The 20,680-nt window shown below is 40.3% G+C and overlaps 1 protein-coding gene across 6 annotated transcripts in view; it reads right to left on the reverse strand.

The window, feature by feature from the left end:
- The window catches only part of herc2 (HECT and RLD domain containing E3 ubiquitin protein ligase 2), a 77,737-nt gene extending 57,369 nt beyond the window's left edge, over positions 1-20,368 (reverse strand). For 3 of the 6 annotated variants that reach the window (XM_062997971.1, XM_062997974.1, XM_062997969.1), the window contains exons 1-12: positions 20,287-20,368; positions 17,806-17,915; positions 12,303-12,396; positions 12,081-12,215; positions 6,589-6,811; positions 6,378-6,478; positions 5,234-5,375; positions 4,998-5,111; positions 4,119-4,290; positions 3,821-3,994; positions 2,820-2,837; positions 73-261 (exon numbers count right to left, since the gene is read on the reverse strand). In XM_062997971.1, coding sequence (XP_062854041.1) covers positions 73-261; positions 2,820-2,837; positions 3,821-3,994; positions 4,119-4,290; positions 4,998-5,111; positions 5,234-5,375; positions 6,378-6,478; positions 6,589-6,811; positions 12,081-12,215; positions 12,303-12,396; positions 17,806-17,913 — 1,470 coding nt within the window. In that variant the 5' untranslated portion in view covers positions 17,914-17,915; positions 20,287-20,368. The remainder of the gene's footprint in view (positions 1-72; positions 262-2,819; positions 2,838-3,820; positions 3,995-4,118; positions 4,291-4,997; positions 5,112-5,233; positions 5,376-6,377; positions 6,479-6,588; positions 6,812-12,080; positions 12,216-12,302; positions 12,397-17,805; positions 17,916-20,286) is intronic. The other 3 variants (XM_062997970.1, XM_062997973.1, XM_062997972.1) reach the window with 3 other exon arrangements.
- Positions 20,369-20,680: the final 312 nt, after the last annotated feature.

Genomic DNA, 20,680 nt, shown 5'->3' on the forward strand with positions numbered 1-20,680 from the left:
TTCATTACCAGTGCCAAAAGACCTGTTCATTCTGTTCTCGTGAATGATACTACTCTTCAAATGAACACTTACTAGTGTGGTATTTTTGTAATTCTGAGTGTAGACAGCACCAGAGATAGACAGAATGAGAAAGCCCTTCTCGGAGCAGACGATTTGGGTGACGCCTAGGTTGGACAGAGCTTTGCACTGGATTGGTCCGTTAACATTGGCATACACTTTCCATCCCAGCAGCCCCCAGCCAATCACTTCTTGCAATGTACTCTACGAGAAAAGCAGAAAGAACATCAACGCTGAAGGCCAAACTCTCTTATTGAGCATATACAGTGTATCACAAAAGTGAGTACACCCCTCACATTTCTGCAAATATTTGATTATATCTTTTCATGGGACAACACTATAGACATGAAACTTGGATATAACTTAGAGTAGTCAGTGTACAGCTTGTATAGCAGTGTAGATTTACTGTCTTCTGAAAATAACTCAACACACAGCCATTAATGTCTAAATGGCTGGCAACATAAGTGAGTACACCCCACAGTGAACATGTCCAAATTGTGCCCAAAGTGTCAATATTTTGTGTGACCACCATTATTATCCAGCACTGCCTTAACCCTCCTGGGCATGGAATTCACCAGAGCTGCACAGGTTGCTACTGGAATCCTCTTCCACTCCTCCATGATGACATCACGGAGCTGGTGGATGTTAGACACCTTGAACTCCTCCACCTTCCACTTGAGGATGCGCCACAGGTGCTCAATTGGGTTTAGTCCATCACCTTTACCTTCAGCTTCCTCAGCAAGGCAGTTGTCATCTTGGAGGTTGTGTTTGGAGTCATTATCCTGTTGGAAAACTGCCATGAGGCCCAGTTTTCGAAGGGAGGGGATCATGCTCTGTTTCAGAATGTCACAGTACATGTTGGAATTCATGTTTCCCTCAATGACCTGCAGCTCCACAGTGCCAGCAACACTCATGCAGCCCAAGACCATGATGCTACCACCACCATGCTTGACTGTAGGCAAGATACAGTTGTCTTGGTACTTCTCACCAGGGTGCCGCCACACATGCTGGACACCATCTGAGCCAAACAAGTTTATCTTGGTCTCGTCAGACCACAGGGCATTCCAGTAATCCATGTTCTTGGACTGCTTGTCTTCAGCAAACTGTTTGCGGGCTTTCTTGTGCGTCAGTTTCCTTCTGGGATGACGACCATGCAGACCGAGTTGATGCAGTGTGCGGCGTATGGTCTGAGCACTGACAGGCTGACCTCCCACGTCTTCAACCTCTGCAGCAATGCTGGCAGCACTCATGTGTCTATTTTTTAAAGCCAACCTCTGGATATGACGCCGAACACGTGGACTCAACTTCTTTGGTCGACCCTGGCGAAGCCTGTTCCGAGTGGAACCTGTCCTGGAAAACCGCTGTATGACCTTGGCCACCATGCTGTAGCTCAGTTTCAGGGTGTTAGCAATCTTCTTATAGCCCAGGCCATCTTTGTGGAGAGCAACAATTCTATTTCTCACATCCTCAGAGAGTTCTTTGCCATGAGGTGCCATGTTGAATATCCAGTGGCCAGTATGAGAGAATTGTACCCAAAACACCAAATTTAACAGCCCTGCTCCCCATTTACACCTGGGACCTTGACACATGACACCAGGGAGGGACAACGACACATTTGGGCACAATTTGGACATGTTCACTGTGGGGTGTACTCACTTATGTTGCCAGCTATTTAGACATTAATGGCTGTGTGTTGAGTTATTTTCAGAAGACAGTAAATCTACACTGCTATACAAGTTGTACACTGACTACTCTAAGTTATATCCAAGTCTCATTTCTATAGTGTTGTCCCATGAAAAGATATAATAAAATATTTGCAGAAATGTGAGGGGTGTACTCACTTTTGTGATACACTGTACCTTTTATTTTTCATTTTCTTAAAGGAATATAAGAATACTGTAACGAATGCTACCCCTTTCAACACGTCACTGACGGGTAAAATGGCATCAATATTACACAGTAAAGTACACCAATCTGCTTGTTAGTTTTATGCAAAAGACAGAGTATGTATGCATATTCTACCTAATAACGAATAACATGACCTAGTTGTTGAATACTGGTGAGGAACCCCACCCCCACCGTAAATACCATGTTAAACTCGAAAGGTAACCAGTATTTAAAAAAAAGAGTCATATTAAGTAAATGGAGATTTAATTCTTCAGCTCATTTTTATTTAGGGAAACACTGAAGCAAAAACACCCTGGACAAAGGCCACATATACCTCAGACATAGCCAATCATGCGGTTTGGTGCTCGTCCTTCCCCGGACCACTGTCAGTGGGTACGCATCCTGGCTTCCTACAAGCAACCTTGCTGTTTTGTATTTAATCCAGCGCATTCATCTGGCCATAACGATTTGATCCTTATCAGTCACAGTCTTTACGCCTGATCATATTTGCTGCATTCAACACATGAACTACGAGTAACTACAATCAGCTTAAAATAAATTCCTGAGCGTGACATGCGCATTATTGGTTGGTGATCCTAGGCTTCTCTGTGTAACTAATCAACACAAGCATTCAAAATCATTGCTCTTTTGTTCTATTCTCACCTGAAGGCAACATCACATTTAAACACACTTGTGGCATATTTTATCCAAAAAGATTATGAAGTTAAATATTTGCTATGCTATGTTTTAACCACACAAAGTATTTAAATTACATATCATGTTTTGTTGCAGGAATTAGTTTTTATTGCAAACAAACATTACAAGGCAGAAAGACTAAAAACACAATACATGCAGGAAAACTTAAGTCTAATTACCTGTATGGGCCCATGGTCCTCCAACAGAGCAGATGAAAAGAAAACACAATTAGTCATGCAGTTGTAAACCAGCAAGTGTGCTGATACATTATTAGTGTGACTGAAAACAACAATAATGATAAGACCAGGAAACTGAAGTATGTTCATGGTATTTTTAACCTTTCTGCTTGAAAATTATAAATGCCACCTAAGGCTGCTTTCACATGATGTGCGGCAAAACCTTCTTAGGTAGCTGTGACTCCTATTTCTGGCATCGCTTTTTATTTCTTTGTACCTCTTTAATAAGATTTAATGCACCCTTTGATTCTTTTGCTGCTTTTATTTCACATCTTTAAATGATAAGCACTGCAGAGCTTCCTTATATAACCTAAAATCCATTTCTTGCACAACTGCATGTGAATACAATGTGAAAAACTGTCAATACAGTCAGTCAATATTGTCAGTAGTCTTATTTCAAGCTTGCTGCGCAGTGACAGAAAATGACTGTGCATCATGTGAAAGGCATAAATGCCAAGTCCCAATATGCACCCAGCTTTGTGGTTAACAAACAGATAAGCATTTAAGCCCTTGCAGTGAAACTTCAAAAGCAAAATCACTCCAATTTTAAAGGAGTTTGACAAACTGAAAAGCAACAAATTGTAAAAGTAAATATTTCACATGACGAAGTTACTTTTGTGTTATTCATTGTTCATTGCCTTTAAATTAGCAAGCTCATTTGCATCTGATTGACACAAGTTGCCAAGCCACACAGACTGCCAACTTACAACATTAACCAAAATTATTTTTTTGTCATCCGACATTAATTTAAGAATGTTGAAATGCACATAGAAAGCTGGCCAAACCAAAATTTTCTTAAGTGCTAAAATACTCAATTAAAATGAAATTGCTAACTGAAGCAAAAAATTGAGGACCGTTTCTGTCTAATTTTCAATTCCAGGTTTAACTAGCTAGTTTCTCTTGTGACTGGGAGAGCCTAGGAAAACTACTAGTATTTCCAGTACCTGGCCTGATGTAGGCGAGCTGCACGCTGGGGGGCTGCAAGGCACTGCCAGGCGGTCCAAGTGAGCCATGATTACCACAGCTGTCTGCCGCAGGTCAATGGCTAACTCGTTGTCATGGGGTAGGTTCAGGAAGCGTAGGAAGTTTTCGTTTGGGCTCAGGGGTGCAGACAAAATCTGAGAAAGAAAGAAAAAGTCATAGGATTTATTGGGTTGCGTGTACAATCTGTACACTTAAAGGTCACAAAACTATAATGACAAGAGCAGTCTGGGTGTAACAGGCTGAAATGAGTTAATTTACCTCAAGCTCCTCTTCGGGGACGGGCTCCTCCTTGCTGCCGTGGATGCCTTGAAAGCGCTGCAGTAGGGGTAGTAAGGGAGCGCTGGTGCCCTGGCTTGAACGTTCATTGTCCATTTCTTTGGTGCCTCTGTCCCACAGCCTCAGCAACAGCAGCACGGCAGACAGGAGCTGGCTGTAAGTCACAATCAGCAGCTGTGTTATAGTTTAGAAACCCAGCAAGTGCAACACAGAAATATTAAGTTCTGCAGTTAAAATAAGACAGAGAAACCTCAATTTAACAGATTTTTGATTTAACTGACAAAATCTGGAAAACTGAATGTCTAGTCCGATTGTTTAAAATTCCCACGAGAAGCGTACCAAGACCAGTAGTTCAGTAACTGTCCACTAGCCAGCGCACGTCTCTGTTTACACGAGTGATACGCTTTCTTTTGCCGTGAGGCTCGCTTTGTTTTCGGAAGGAAGTGGTAAGCGAAAGACAGTGCATCTAGGTATTGTTAAATAGTTAGAACTTATTAAGAAAGTGGTAAGTAGTGTTTCTGTGGCTCGCGTATGTGAGAATAATGGCGTGAAGAAAGACAGTGAGTGATATACAAAGGTCTAAAGAAAAACCTAAGGAGTATGCAGTGAAATTTAGTGCAGATAAAACATAAGGATAAGAAAGGAGTGGTACATAGCTGTAAACACATAAAAGTTCCACATATTTACATAGTTTTTTCTGTTTTCCTTCTGTTAATTTTACTGTTTATCATATGTGCATGTTTAGCACTTTTGTGGACCTTAGTGCTGTGTTCCTGTGACCTTGCTGTTAAATCAAAGATCCTCTGTATAAGGCATTAGCAATGAAAAACCCATTCAATGTCAGTAGTATGTTGTGTGTACCTGAGCGTGCCCCTCTGAACAGCCAGCTCAAGAAGAATAGCCAGGGCCAGGTGCTGGTCCTGCAGTGGGATGGTGCTGGGGGCTTTACCACTGCCACCTCCATGTACATCACTGCTTTAACCACAAAACAAAAGCACTTCTGTCATTTGCTAACAGCAGAATAAACACACTGAAGTGTCACAGGCTGACATTGCAGTGTGTTAAGTATCCAGAGGTGTCAGGAATGGTCAGCTAACCTGAGGAATTTGGTAGCTCTTTCAACCACCTCAAGCCAGACAGATGACACGGTGCCCTCGTCAAACAGCGTGGCCTCAGGGAGGGCTCGCAGAGCATCCAGAGATTCCTGCAGGAGCTCACTACACAGGTCTGCATCGTCACCTGCAACACCACAAAACAAAGTGTTGGTTAAAAAAGGAATTATTTGTCATGATCTGGCAACACAGGTTTATACAAACCATTTATTGGCTGCAAAAGTAAATGTGACATATTGTTTGGGCGTTTCCTTCTCTCTTTCTTCTGCCTTATAATTTAACTCTGAGTCTCATTCTTTCTTTTCTCAGAACTGCAGCGATTTTGTTCAAATCCATGTGTGTAGCTCAGGTTACAAAGCCACGCTCTGTTCAGAGCCAGAAAAGCTGGTCCTGCCCAGTCCCAATGGACACCACTGCACTGTACAAACTTGCATTTAATAGTTCACTGAATCACACAACAGCTGTCACAGGTTTATGTTTAATTTTTTTTAATCCCATCTCATTGCCCATGGGCCCACAATGTCCTGGTATGGACCATAAAGACATAACTTTTTTGTAGGGTGTTAATGATAGTTGGAAGGTTTCTAGTACCTTGAGTGCTTGTACAGGATTTGGAGTCTGTGCATATCTGCACACTTGTTTGTTGTGCTTATTGTGTATTTTGCACAGCTCGTTGAAAAGCTTCAACTTCTGCTGTGAAAATTAAGCTTCGTTTTGGAAGGTTTATAACTTTCTGCTGTTGATCTGTGCATATAGGCGAGTTTTTCTCTGACATCAAAAAATTTCTGTTGATTTCTGTTTCAGTTCCCTGGGTGGAATAGTACAAAGGTGTATTTGTATAATGGTATCCAAGTTTATTTCTAGTTTTTTTAGATTTGGTGGTTCCCTAAATCTGAAAGTAAATAATTTACATTATACAGTACATTTGAATGATTACACCTGTTAGCAATTGTTGTGGCTGAAATGCATGAATTCAAAAATTAGAAGTGGTGTCTCAATAATTTTGCCCATATAGCATTATCTGATGTGAACATTCTTGATGGTAATTTCAATGTATCTTTGTCATAAGCCCAATTACAGACCTTTTATAAACCAGAAAACTATGGGAGGTCCATGAGTTGGTACTTACCAGACCTCCAGGCCCGACGAAGGAAAGCAAAAGCGAAAGAAAGCGCAGCCCTGGACCCAACACGTGCCAAGCCCTCCACTCCCTTACTGACAGGACGTGTACTAGAGAAACACACAAAAGAGCATTTTAGGTGGACGACTGTCTTAGATACAGGAGCGGGGGTTTGGATTTTCTCAACCTTACTTTTTGAGTCACTGGTCGTGCCTCATACCTCTTATTATCAACAGTGGGCAGTGGGGGGCTGGGTGGACTTTTCCACCGGACTTTGTACTTCTCCTCCATCATACTGTGGGTAAGAGAGATGAGGTAGCGTTCCAGGATGAGCAGCCGCTGACTCAGACGCCGTGCAGAAAGAGTGCTTTTAGCCGTCTGAGCAGCCAGTTTCTGCTGTTCATCCACCAGCACCATGAGACAGTCCTTCAGCTCACCTTCATCTGAGAAAATTTCGGACAGATGGACAGTTTATAACCAACAAGCAATAACCAACAAAACTGTGATCTTTTTATCCTAGCTGTTGTTACAGGGGCTGAATAATCAAATCCTTGCTGCATGGTAGCAGTCTTATCAGAAATCTTTTGCTCTACTTGCATTTTGACATACTACTATAATAAAGTTTCCAAATGTTATATCCAGTTAGTGCAGAGTGTTTCATTGTCATCGTCTGAACCTTCTGAATTGTGGATGCAACACAGTGTCAGGAATCTGGCTTAAAATAACCTTTGGGTTATTTTAAGTGTGAATGCCCTTGATTGGTCGATTAACTGTTTAAATTATACCCTTACTAAACACATATTTAATTAATACATAACAGAAATACATTCAAATGATAAAAAATACAAAAAGGATGAATGAAAATAAGATGAAAAAAAATTCTTTTAGAGATGTAGGGGTAGAAAATACAGGCTGTTTAATACAGTGCATGATCAGGGCTGAACTGAAGGTCCAAGCAAACAAACTATCAACAAAACTATCACATAACAATCAAACCAATTATAAATTAGAACTGTTTTATGGCTGTGTACAATAAATTAAAATGTACTATTATGATGTAATATAGAGGTATTAGGCTGCACACAGAGCAAAAAAAAAAACACTAATCAGACAGCAAGCTGGAGGGCTGTGTCTCAATCCATACACATACTACTATAGTGTGCTTGAAATAGGTTGAAATCAAATTTAGCATATATAAGATGGTATTTGGAACACAACAGCTCTCCTTTGCTTCGTGTGAAGCCTGATACACTGTGTTGATACATTATGTTGATGTGATTCTCCTTATCCATTTCAATAGTTTTACATTTCCATTCTCTGCTTTTTTTCCACTTAACTTGCTCAGGCTAAAATTACTTTATTTGCAAAATAATTTATCCACATGTTCTATAAATCAGACATCAGAAACTTTTCATCCTCAGCTTTTTTTAAGAGAATAAAATCCACTTATTTAAACAAGCAACACAGTAAGACCTCAGCAAACTAGTCGGATAATAAGCTGGCTGCCAAATTCTGTTTTGGTCTGTTCTTTTGCGCAATCAGTGGTTGTGTCCCAATTTCCTCATATCACAGTACTAAACATACCTATGCAGTCTTTAGTATTTCGACATGACACAGAATAGAACGTGAAGTTTCTGCACATTGTTTTTGTGTTGTTTCCTTGATTACTGAGGTGAAAAATAATGAAAAAGTATACTGTTAAAAACAACAATATAGAACCTGTAAAATCAAAGCTCTACCATCTATCTGCCATCTGCTGAGTGCCCTTGTACAACAAGGCCACAAGACCAACAGGCTGAGATAAAATAAGTTCCTAAATCCGCTTAAGCTTCCTGCAAGCCAGTCGGGCTGCTGCTCAGAGGTCATGGATAAATACATTCAATGCTAAGCAGCACTGCATACTGGAGTATACCTTGCAGCTGTGCGACAATGCAACCGCCTGTGATGAAAGTACATTTTAAGATCCAGTGGCAGTACCATAAAACCATGATTCTATATGCAATTGTTAGCCAAGCAGCAAAAATGAATTTAATCCTGACTACCTGAAAACAGTTCAGATCAGATTAGTACTCTAATCAAATCTGCTGAGTAACACTCTCATACAGGAGATTTAAATAAACAGGGATGGATTACATCACATACATCAGTCAATAGGCATTGTTGAAGTGACCTGTTTTTGCTACATTTAAACAACCCAACGTATGAAAGACACCCATTACCAAGAGCAGAATATTCTCAAAGACTTGATTTCAATTTCCATTTTTACACTCAGTGACAGTCTTCGTTCTAACCCAAGCTCATGGCTTTAATTTATTGCAGAAAGAAATCATAAGCTGGGGTGTGTTGGCCAAATATTAGTAATAATATAAGTATTAAAGTTCAACCATAAACCATCTGCGCCATCATCGAAAGGATACATAATGCTTTCATGTCTTAAAACTTAAGGTAGAAATGATGACATTGCTCTCTCCCCCAGTTGATAAAAAGCCCTTAATGGATGAATTTTGGCCCATTTTATATTTTATTCATCAAGCAGGTGATTGTGATTATGCCAGTGCTAATGGGCTAAAACATATTTCACAAAAGACTGAAATGCCAAAGTTATTGTCTTACAACAAGCTGCATTTAGTTGTTAATGATTCATACGATAATATAAATTGTGTACCTGAGAATTGAAAATATAAAATACACTGGATGGAAAAAAATCACTCAGGGGCCACTCAGGTGGCACAGCGGTAAAATACGCTAGCACACCAGAGCTGTGTTTTCGAATCGTATCAAAGCTCAGCTCTGCCACCCGGCTAGGCTGGGCGGCTGCATGAACAACATTTGGCTGTTGTTCATAGGGTTAGGGGCAAGTCGGATCATGGGTCCTCATAACTGATGCAATTACAACCCCTGCTGGCTGATTGATGGCGTCTGCACAGGGCTGAGGAATAATGCTGATCAGGGTGTGGCTCTCCATGCACAGTGCTGATCGGTATATGAACTCGACTCGTGCAGGTGAGGGGGTGTGTGTCAGTTAAGAAGCGTCCTCAGTCAGCGGTGGAGGGTTGAATCAGTGGAGGATGCAATCAGGGTAATTGGACACGACTAGATTAGGGGAGAAAATTGGGGGGAAAGGTTGGAAAAATAGAAAAATAAAACAATTTTCCATTATTGGAGAGCCGTAGCCTAGTGGTTAAGTTACTGGACTAGTAATTAAAAGATTGCTGGTTCAAGCCCCACTACTGCCAGGTTGCTGCTGTTGGGCCCTTGAGCAAGGCCCTTAAGCCTCAATTGCTCAGACTGTATACTGTCATAGTACTGTAAGTCGCTTTGGATAAAAGCGTCTGCTAAATGCCGAAAATGTAAATGTAAATTATTGCGCAGCTCTGGCTGAATGGAACACCTGATGTTAGGAGAGCCGTCTGGTACAAATGCTTTTACTATTTACAGGTCGGTTAATGTTTCTGCTGCACTGCCATTCACTGTCAGTATTCTAAGGCTTAAAATGTAGAGTTTTTGTAGAGACTGGGGCATCAAGGTGTTCATTTCATTAAGTGAGGTTTTTTTTAATTGGCTGTAATTTTGTGGAAACAACAACTATGCTGAAAAAATTTCTATACTGTCAAACAGCTTCTGCTTGTGAGCACTGAGCCTCTGCTGTTTGTTTTAACATCTGCTCCATTGACTTACAAGCTTGTTTCCATTAAATTATGATATTGCTGTTTGTTTGACCGATCCCTTTTCATACTCACATCCTTACAGCCTAACATTAGATCAATTAAAGTGGTTTAATGTACATAAAATTAGGTTAAGTGGCCAGAAAAGCATATTTTCAGATGTGCTAAAAGTAGGATTCAGAGCATAAAAATAAATTGGACACATCCGAGATTCCAGGAAAGTGTTGTGTAAGGGGTTTCCAAGAGAAATGTTTATGAAGCATTTAGGACATGATGTCTGTGAAACATAAGTTGGTGTGATGCCTTTCCAACAGCATGGCCTTATCAGCACCCAGCAGAAGAGCAGACCACCCCACCCAGACCTGACAGTAAACACATAGCCAACAAACACAGTCTGCTGGGTAAAAATAACTATCCCTCACGCACAGTCTGTACAGTTACCCGAGACTGGGGCACTTCATGAGCCTGAGAGGAAAAAGCTCACTTACATACAAACAAACACAGAGCCTAATTAAACATGTTAAATCTGGACAAGATGGACTATTGCTGGTTGCGACAGCAATAAATAATGGGTCACATTTGGACATCAAAATTCCATGACCCCCCTCTACATAAGTGTTTGTACTGTTGAGGATAGAAAGCACAGCAGCTAGAAACAGACAGAACTAGAAGAACAGCTCCTGAGCACCTATAAACTTTGAAGGACTAAAAAGAAGACTCAAATCTGACTTTAACCAACTAAAAGTTCCTCTTATTTATGGAAAGCACAAAATAAAATGAATGTTGGTCAATGTTATACCATTCGACTAAATCTAGTCGTTTATCAGTAATTAGACTTTAAACATTAATTGACAGCGACTTATAAAAATGTATAAGCATGGATCTGTTAGTGACATGATCTGTATACACTGACAGAGAAGTATTATAAAGGCATTGGGGTGGTCCACACAAACACGATTGGCCTGTCTAAAGGATTACAGGGGATGGGGTCTCTTCCCACTAACACTGCTATGTGCAATCTCTGTGAGTTTGGATATTCACATGGAGCTCGACGCGGCACTCCATATGTGAGAACCTAATACTGATTGGGTATGTGGTGATCCGGCGCGCCATGATCAGACCGGGGGTTGTGCAGACAGCAGCAGATTAACATTCGGGAATTAAAAGTGACTGGAATAGGAGATAAAGGAAGAAAATCCAAAAGAAGAAAAGCATTATAATACAAAGCTGTGCACACTGTCTATAGCCTTACTCAAAGGGCATCAAATCAGCTCTATTAGAGTGTAGGTACCTTAAAGATGCAGGGTTAAAGATGTAATTGAAAGTTTAATGTACACTTTATCGATCTCACACTCAAGCCACTCACTGTTCAAGGTGAAGCAAGTATTCAGTGTGTGCTGTAAGCTGTAGCATCTTTGTTTTATCAGTCCTGATTCAATCTAAAAATAAATATTAGCATGTTTATTTTTGGTACCACCACCAGCTTAAACAAGAAACGATATTAATATGCTTAGTTTTGGTAGCGTCATCTGCTTTAACAAAAAAAAAAAATCATATTAATATTAATAATCATACTAATACTAATAATGTCATCATAATGTGTAAAATGAAAAATGTGACGTGTGTGTGTGTGTGTACACATATGTGTATATACAAACATATTTGCACACAAAGTATCACCAAGCAATGATATGGCTTTAAATGTAATTTGTTGCTCTGCAAATACTGGCATGGAAATGTTAATACCATGACATTATTCTAATAAACCTCAATAAAAAACTAGCAAGCATTTCATGGACTATATACACCAATCAGCCATAACATTAAAACTACCCCCTTGTTTCTCCACACTTGCCATATAGAAGCACTTTGTAGTTCTACAATTACTGACTGTAGTCCAATGCTTGGTGAGAAAGGAATCGATGACCCTGCAGAATGATAGCAGGTTCCCTCATCAGCACGTCAAGTTCAGCATTCAGTTCAGCATTCTAGGTGCCAAAACCTCTATTATGACAACATGCTGAGAATAATTAGCAGCTCCGCCCACCTGGCTGTCTCCCCCAGTCCCACGTCTCAATGATTGAATGATGGACTGAAGCCGAAGACGCCTCCTCTTCTTCTTTTTTCTCCTTATCGTTGGATTCGTCCTTCTTCTGAGTGCCAGCGCAATCTGCAGCGTCCTCTAAAAGAGGAAGAGGACATTTTCATTTAAAAGTGATGTAACAAAATAGCCTTTAGACTGGTTGTATGCAGAAACGATTGTTTGTACCTGGATAGGCAGATTCTTCCCTGTTGAAGACAATTTCCTCATCCTTCACCATTTCGTTCCACATCTCACTCAGTCCCTCTGAGGAGAATGCACGCTGCAGGAAAGAAAAAAAACGCATGCAAGACATTATTAATGTTTTGTGTTATGTATTTTATCCCATGGCTAGGCGGTCACAGCACCAGGCAGTTATCGAGCACTTAAAACTCATCCACAGTCAGACAGTGAAACCAGACACCAGCATGTCATCACACACAAGCTAAATCTATATGTCCAGTTAATTTATGACAATGTTTTTGTTGATGATTGTGCAGCGTGGAAGACTATCCTGCTGTATGTAAAGCTTATTTACACCGGATGCATTTTAATGTGGGTTAACATGCAGGCAAAAAACAAACAAATTAAAAAAAATATATATATATATACTGTATATATATATATATATATATATATATATATATATATATACAGTGTATCACAAAAGTGAGTACACCCCTCACATTTCTGCAGATATTTAAGTATATCTTTTCATGGGACAACACTGACAAAATGACACTTTGACACAATGAAAAGTAGTCTGTGTGCAGCTTATATAACAGTGTAAATTTATTCTTCCCTCAAAATAACTCAATATACAGCCATTAATGTCTAAACCACCGGCAACAAAAGTGAGTACACCCCTTAGTGAAAGTTCCTGAAGTGTCAATATTTTGTGTGGCCACCATTATTTCCCAGAACTGCCTTAACTCTCCTGGGCATGGAGTTTACCAGAGCTTCACAGGTTGCCACTGGAATGCTTTTCCACTCCTCCATGACGACATCACGGAGCTGGCGGATATTCGAGACTTTGCGCTCCTCCACCTTCCGCTTGAGGATGCCCCAAAGATGTTCTATTGGGTTTAGGTCTGGAGACATGCTTGGCCAGTCCATCACCTTTACCCTCAGCCTCTTCAATAAAGCAGTGGTCGTCTTAGAGGTGTGTTTGGGGTCATTATCATGCTGGAACACTGCCCTGCGACCCAGTTTCCGGAGGGAGGGGATCATGCTCTGCTTCAGTATTTCACAGTACATATTGGAGTTAATGTGTCCCTCAATGAAATGTAACTCCCCAACACCTGCTGCACTCATGCAGCCCCAGACCATGGCATTCCCACCACCATGCTTGACTGTAGGCATGACACACTTATCTTTGTACTCCTCACCTGATTGCCGCCACACATGCTTCAGACCATCTGAACCAAACAAATTAATCTTGGTCTCATCAGACCATAGGACATGGTTCCAGTAATCCATGTCCTTTGTTGACATGTCTTCAGCAAACTGTTTGCGGGCTTTCTTGTGTAGAGACTTCAGAAGAGGCTTCCTTATGGGGTGACAGCCATGCAGACCAATTTGATGTAGTGTGCGGCGTATGGTCTGAGCACTGACAGGCTGACCCCCCACCTTTTCAATCTCTGCAGCAATGCTGACAGCACTCCTGCGCCTATCTTTCAAAGACAGCAGTTGGATGTGACGCTGAGCACGTGCACTCAGCTTCTTTGGACGACCAACGCGAGGTCTGCTCTGAGTGGACCCTGCTCTTTTAAAACGCTGGATGATCTTGGCCACTGTGCTGCAGCTCAGTTTCAGGGTGTTGGCAATCTTCTTGTAGCCTTGGCCATCTTCATGTAGCGCAACAATTCGTCTTTTAAGATCCTCAGAGAGTTCTTTGCCATGAGGTGCCATGTTGGAACTTTCAGTGACCAGTATGAGAGAGTGTGAGAGCTGTACTACTAAATTAAACACACCTGCTCCCTATGCACACCTGAGACCTAGTAACACTAACAAATCACATGACATTTTGGAGGGAAAATGACAAGCAGTGCTCAATTTGGACATTTAGGGGTGTAGTCTCTTAGGGGTGTACTCACTTTTGTTGCCGGTGGTTTAGACATTAATGGCTGTATATTGAGTTATTTTGAGGGAAGAATAAATTTACACTGTTATATAAGCTGCACACAGACTACTTTTCATTGTGTCAAAGTGTCATTTTGTCAGTGTTGTCCCATGAAAAGATATACTTAAATAACTGCAGAAATGTGAGGGGTGTACTCACTTTTGTGATACACTGTATATATATATATATATATATATATATATATATATATATATATATATATATATATATACAGTGTATCACAAAAGTGAGTACACCCCTCACATTTCTGCAAATATTTTATTATATCTTTTCATGGGACAACACTATAGAAATAAAACTTGGATATAACTTAGAGTAGTCAGTGTACAACTTGTATAGCAGTGTAGATTTGCTGTCTTCTGAAAATAACTCAACACACAGCCATTAATGTCTAAATAGCTGGCAACATAAGTGAGTACACCCCACAGTGAACATGTCCAAATTGTGCCCAAAGTGTCAATATTTTGTGTGACCACCATTATTATCCAGCACTGCCTTAACTGGGCATGGAATTCACCAGAGCTGCACAGGTTGCTACTGGAATCCTCTTCCACTCCTCCATGATGACATCACGGAGCTGGTGGATGTTAGACACCTTGAACTCCTCCACCTTCCACTTGAGGATGCGCCACAGGTGCTCAATTGGGTTTAGTCCATCACCTTTACCTTCAGCTTCCTCAGCAAGGCAGTTGTCATCTTGGAGGTTGTGTTTGGGGTCGTTATCTTGTTGGAAAACTGCCATGAGGCCCAGTTTTCGAAGGGAGGGGATCATGCTCTGTTTCAGAATGTCACAGTACATGTTGGAATTCATGTTTCCCTCAATGAACTGCAGCTCCCCAGTGCCAGCAACACTCATGCAGCCCAAGACCATGATGCTACCACCACCATGCTTGACTGTAGGCAAGATACAGTTGTCTTGGTACTTCTCACCAGGGCGCCGCCACACATGCTGGACACCATCTGAGCCAAACAAGTTTATCTTGGTCTCGTCAGACCACAGGGCATTCCAGTAATCCATGTTCTTGGACTGCTTGTCTTCAGCAAACTGTTTGCGGGCTTTCTTGTGCGTCAGCTTCCTTCTGGGATGACGACCATGCAGACCGAGTTGATGCAGTGTGCGGCGTATGGTCTGAGCACTGACAGGCTGACCTCCCACGTCTTCAACCTCTGCAGCAATGCTGGCAGCACTCATGTGTCTATTTTTTAAAGCCAACCTCTGGATATGACGCCGAACACGTGGACTCGACTTCTTTGGTCGACCCTGGCGAAGCCTGTTCCGAGTGGAACCTGTCCTGGAAAACCGCTGTATGACCTTGGCCACCATGCTGTAGCTCAGTTTCAGGGTGTTAGCAATCTTCTTATAGCCCAGGCCATCTTTGTGGAGAGCAACAATTCTATTTCTCACATCCTCAGAGAGTTCTTTGCCATGAGGTGCCATGTTGAATATCCAGTGGCCAGTATGAGAGAATTGTACCCAAAACACCAAATTTAACAGCCCTGCTCCCCATTTACACCTGGGACCTTGACACATGACACCAGGGAGGGACAACGACACATTTGGGCACAATTTGGACATGTTCACTGTGGGGTGTACTCACTTATGTTGCCAGCTATTTAGACATTAATGGCTGTGTGTTGAGTTATTTTCAGAAGACAGTAAATCTACACTGCTATACAAGTTGTACACTGACTACTCTAAGTTATATCCAAGTTTCATGTCTATAGTGTTGTCCCATGAAAAGATATAATGAAATATTTGCAGAAATGTGAGGGGTGTACTCACTTTTGTGATACACTGTATATATAAACAAAGGGACGCAGAAGCACCAGCTGCCCCACTGACTGGTTAGTAAAGATGTAGGACTTGTGATTCACATGCAAGAGAACGAATATATCTGGCTGCTTTTCGTCCACATATTTGATTTTTCTAGGCTTGGGATTAGCACTAAAGGCACACTAATATGTTTTGCCCCGATGGCTAGGTTCACAAAACACCATGCACCTTCTGTATTAGTGAGCCCAGCCAGGGATTTAAATCCTCTAAAATCCAGGCACTGCTGTTACCGACAGCGTGGCTCTTACCATTACGCCACACAAACTCAATAACATGCACAGGAAAGTAATGTTTCAAAATCCTGAAATGCTCAGATGCACAGACAAACAGTTGAGCGATTTCTCACTCAAATTTAATACAAGTTTTGCTTCACTGATGTAATAATCATATTCTAGTTTATATGGCATTATTTGTTCAGTTAATCAAACAAACTGCTAAATCACAATCGCAAACAAGGTCTTTGATTCACAAGAAGTATCTGCTTGTGGAAATATGAGTGCTCATTTAACACATGCACAAGAAGTCAAACAGAAAAGCAATGTGTGTAACCTGATAGAGCTTAATTCTGTCCAACATAAAAATAAACCTGTTTTCATTAACACCCACTTAATTTTAGTGCTGTCGAAACATTGTTGAGCGAGGGAAGCCTTCAGATTAAGTTAAATTTACATCACCAAATAGTAATTCAAAATGACACACTCATATCTATTAACGCTTATAAATATTTTAAGACTAATTCGGACAGACTAAACTGACTGTAGCTTCACCACACCAGAGTTTTTTCAGTCAAGAATTAAAAACCAGTTAACCAATGACCCAGAGGTAATCGGATGGGTCACACCACTGCTGAGTGTTTGACTTCGTGAGTCTCAGCAGAGCCACACAACTGACCGTCCACATAAACACAATTGTCCATGTTTGAGGAAGGTAAGGTTGTACAGGGAATTTTCCCACTGCGATATGAGATCTCCGGTCACCTGCACAAGTGGGGGAGTCACATAAAGGCCAGCATGGCTCTCCATACGTGATATAGTTCTGTGTGGAAACCCAACACTGACAAGGTGATAAGCTAACATTTGATTTGGATTGAAACTCACCCCTCACCCGCTCTCAGTGTGCATGTGCTACAACTGTGAACAACTGAACCTAATGGGAAAAGTTTTTTAATGGTTTTATATTGCTGTAACAAATTAAAATCTCAATGTCTGACTGCATGATAAACTCTGCACATGTGGATCTGTGTGTAACTTTCATTCTTCACAAAACACAATGTGGATATTTTGCATCACATTCCAGTATAAAGATAAATCTTAGCTAACCATCCAATAATAACAACACAAATGTTACCAGAAAGAGTTTTAAAATAACAACTGCATCTCTATTGTTTAATTAACATGTTTAATTAGCGCTTGTATAAACCTGTCTGCTACTGTCTTGCACTGTATGAAATCTACGTTCTGATGCTAAACTGCTTTTGCTGACGGTGTTAGATTCATCTCACTGTTCTACATTACTGCTACCTTCACTATGTTACAGTGTTTATTTATCAATAAAAAAGTGACTTGTTGATATAAAACTCAAAGTTTTTATATTTTGATTGAATGCTATAATATAACTTGTTGGTTAACCGCCGACTAATTGTGGTCAGTTATCTGTTAAAAGAAATCTACAAAATTTGCATCCCTAGTTTCTCAGCTAGTAAATAATATTTTTACCTGCAAATCTATCTTCAGCCATTTATCATGGAAGCGCAGCTGGGCATCGAGGGAAAAAGAAGGAGATGGCATCCTTTCTTCTTTTCTCCAGGCTGCAAATGCAGCCATCCCTAGATTTAAAAAGACATTTGTGTCAAACTGAAATCACCCACTAATACAAGTAAAGTGACATTAATGCAACAGGCAAGCTTTCTGATTGATGCAACTTACAATCTTTCAATCACAGAATACAACAATACAAATACTATTTAGAATACAAATCAATGCTGTAATATCATGACTACATTACATACGGCTTGGGAATAAACATCATGACTGTGGCTCACTGAGTAACATATAAGCCATGTTTAGTCTGGGTTCAGATAACTGAAAGGTTGTTTTACAGATGTACTGCTATTTTAAAGGCATTGCTAATTAAAGCGTTGTACCATGACAAATAAATGACATTTAAAAACCACTAAGATAAAAATATTTTAAAATTTACAATCCAGCCAACTGTGATACAGCAGTGACATGCGAAATTAATATTACTTGATGTGAATTTGACTTTTGTAATCCCGACACCAAAACAGGCATTTTAAATTGTGAAAAGCGCAAAAGATAAAATCATGTGCAAGCAATTAGAAGCAAATGTACTGTACTCCACTTTAGATCTGAACACTGTTTTGTTAATGTCAAGTGTTCTGCCAATCTGTTAACCCTCATGTTTTGTTTGGGGTCCCTGAGACCGCAGAGCCTCTTTAACAGTTCACAAAATATTCATATGCTTTTCAACTGACTTTTAATTTTATAGAAATATTTATATTGACATTGTGTTCCAAAAGTTCCTTAATTTTACACACTCCAATGACCCTTTACAAAATCCCCCACCTCTATCTCTGATTAATTTAGTTAATTTTAACCTTATGTAATTGTAATTTTATTCTACCCACACAACACTGGAGTCTCTGGGAGCCAAACCAACAAGGCAGTAAAGTCAATGTCAACAGAACACGAGGATTAAATGGAACTAAAATGTTATTTCACAACCACATTCATTAGTACAACTGTAGCAAAAGAACATCACTTTCAAAAATAAATGTTATGACAGAGAACACATATTACTTAGTATTTAATACTTAGTTAGTATTTAATATTTAAAGCTACAATGTACATTTACTTAAGAGTGCAAAGATTTTTATTTTTATCTTATTTTTTTTAGAGTGTAAATAATTTTTTGTGATTACTACTACTGTCTTTTTTCTACTGCTGCTACTCTATTGGACAGATGCCATTTGAAATGTCATTGTACCTGTGTATAGTGACAATAAAGATTATATTCTATTTACACATATTTCATGCCTGAGAACCTGAATGTCTTGTCATTGGGTTTTATTTGTTCTTTGTTTAGAGAAGACAGTGATCCTGGAAATATGATGGCCAGCCAGGGTGTGACGTCACATTCCCAAGCTATATTTATTAGGTTAGAATATGATTTATAAAACTGGGCGGCACGGTGGCTCGGTGGGTAGCACTGTCGCCTCACGGCAAGAAGGTCCTGGGTTCGATTCCCTGGTGGGGCAGTCTGGGTTCTTTGTGTGGAGTTTGCATGTTCTCCCCGTGTCTGTGTGGGTTTCCTCCGGGAGCTCCGGTTTCCTCCCACAATCCAAAGACGTGCAGTCAGGTTAATTGGAGATACAAAATTGCCCATGACTGTGTTTGATATTAAACTTGTGAACTGATGAACCTCGTGTAATGAATAACTACCTGTCCTGTCATGAATGTAACCAAAGTGTAAAACATGAAGTTAAAATCCTAATAAATAAATAATAAACAAATACATTTATAAGAGCCCACTGTAACAGCACTTTTTGCTTGCTCAGATCAAATAAATAAAACGTAGGGGAACATAGTTGAAATGTTAATGGCTTATCAATAACAAACGAGGGGGAAACAGCATCTGCAAGGTAATCCTGAATCAGATTTCAACGCTAAATCCCCTGTGTGTTATTGTGAGTCAGAGTAAAGGCTGTCAGTGGTACACAAGTTTCAACAATACTCGCAATGTTCACAAATATCGAAATATTGCTGGAATATATTACCTAACATACCGCCCAGTCCTTTTTTAATACGATTTCCACCAGACAGACACCAAAGCAGGTGCATGATGCTCAAGCACTAAATACCGGTGTGTTAAACACATCATTTTAAAATATGTAACAAATACGTGCACAGCCTAGCCACGAAAAAAAACTAATTCTGTAAGCAAACAAACAAACATGGTGATAATAATCAATTCGCTATAAACCAGCTGCTCTTCAGTGTCACTGTGTTGTTGATGTGCTGCTGTCTGGAGCAGCCTGTTAGCAACCGGCTAACCTAGCTGTACCAGAGGACATTTCTACACACTGACAGCCGAATGCACTGTACCGTCTGTACACATACAACTGCATTTTCTACAAATCAAGAGCTTCGTAATTCATACTATAAAGTGTGTTTTACCTCGGCGTTTGTTCCTGTTTTAATTCCAATATCTTCGCTCGCCTCACGGGCTTTGCTGCATTTTAACGTTCGCCATGTTGTGGTGATGACTGACAGCCGTATTAACCAATCACAGTCCGAGGTGGACACCGCACCTACGTCACCGGGTCTGATGGTAGAAGGGCGGGGCGATGAAGGGGCTGCGGCTTCAGGTTTCTGATAAAAACACTTACAGATAATAAAGTATTAATACTGACTCAGTACATTACAACTAACACTAAAATATACTTTAAATCGTCCTATTCACAAATATCCACCTCTCAACATTAACTGAACCGAATTATAACTCATTTTCATGTTTACAATGCCATCTGCTGGCACATGATAAAAAGGTTTATTTTTTTAAAAGTGCTAG

The sequence above is a fragment of the Trichomycterus rosablanca genome, chromosome 6 (assembly GCF_030014385.1).
Source record: "Trichomycterus rosablanca isolate fTriRos1 chromosome 6, fTriRos1.hap1, whole genome shotgun sequence".
Taxonomy (NCBI): domain Eukaryota; kingdom Metazoa; phylum Chordata; class Actinopteri; order Siluriformes; family Trichomycteridae; genus Trichomycterus; species Trichomycterus rosablanca.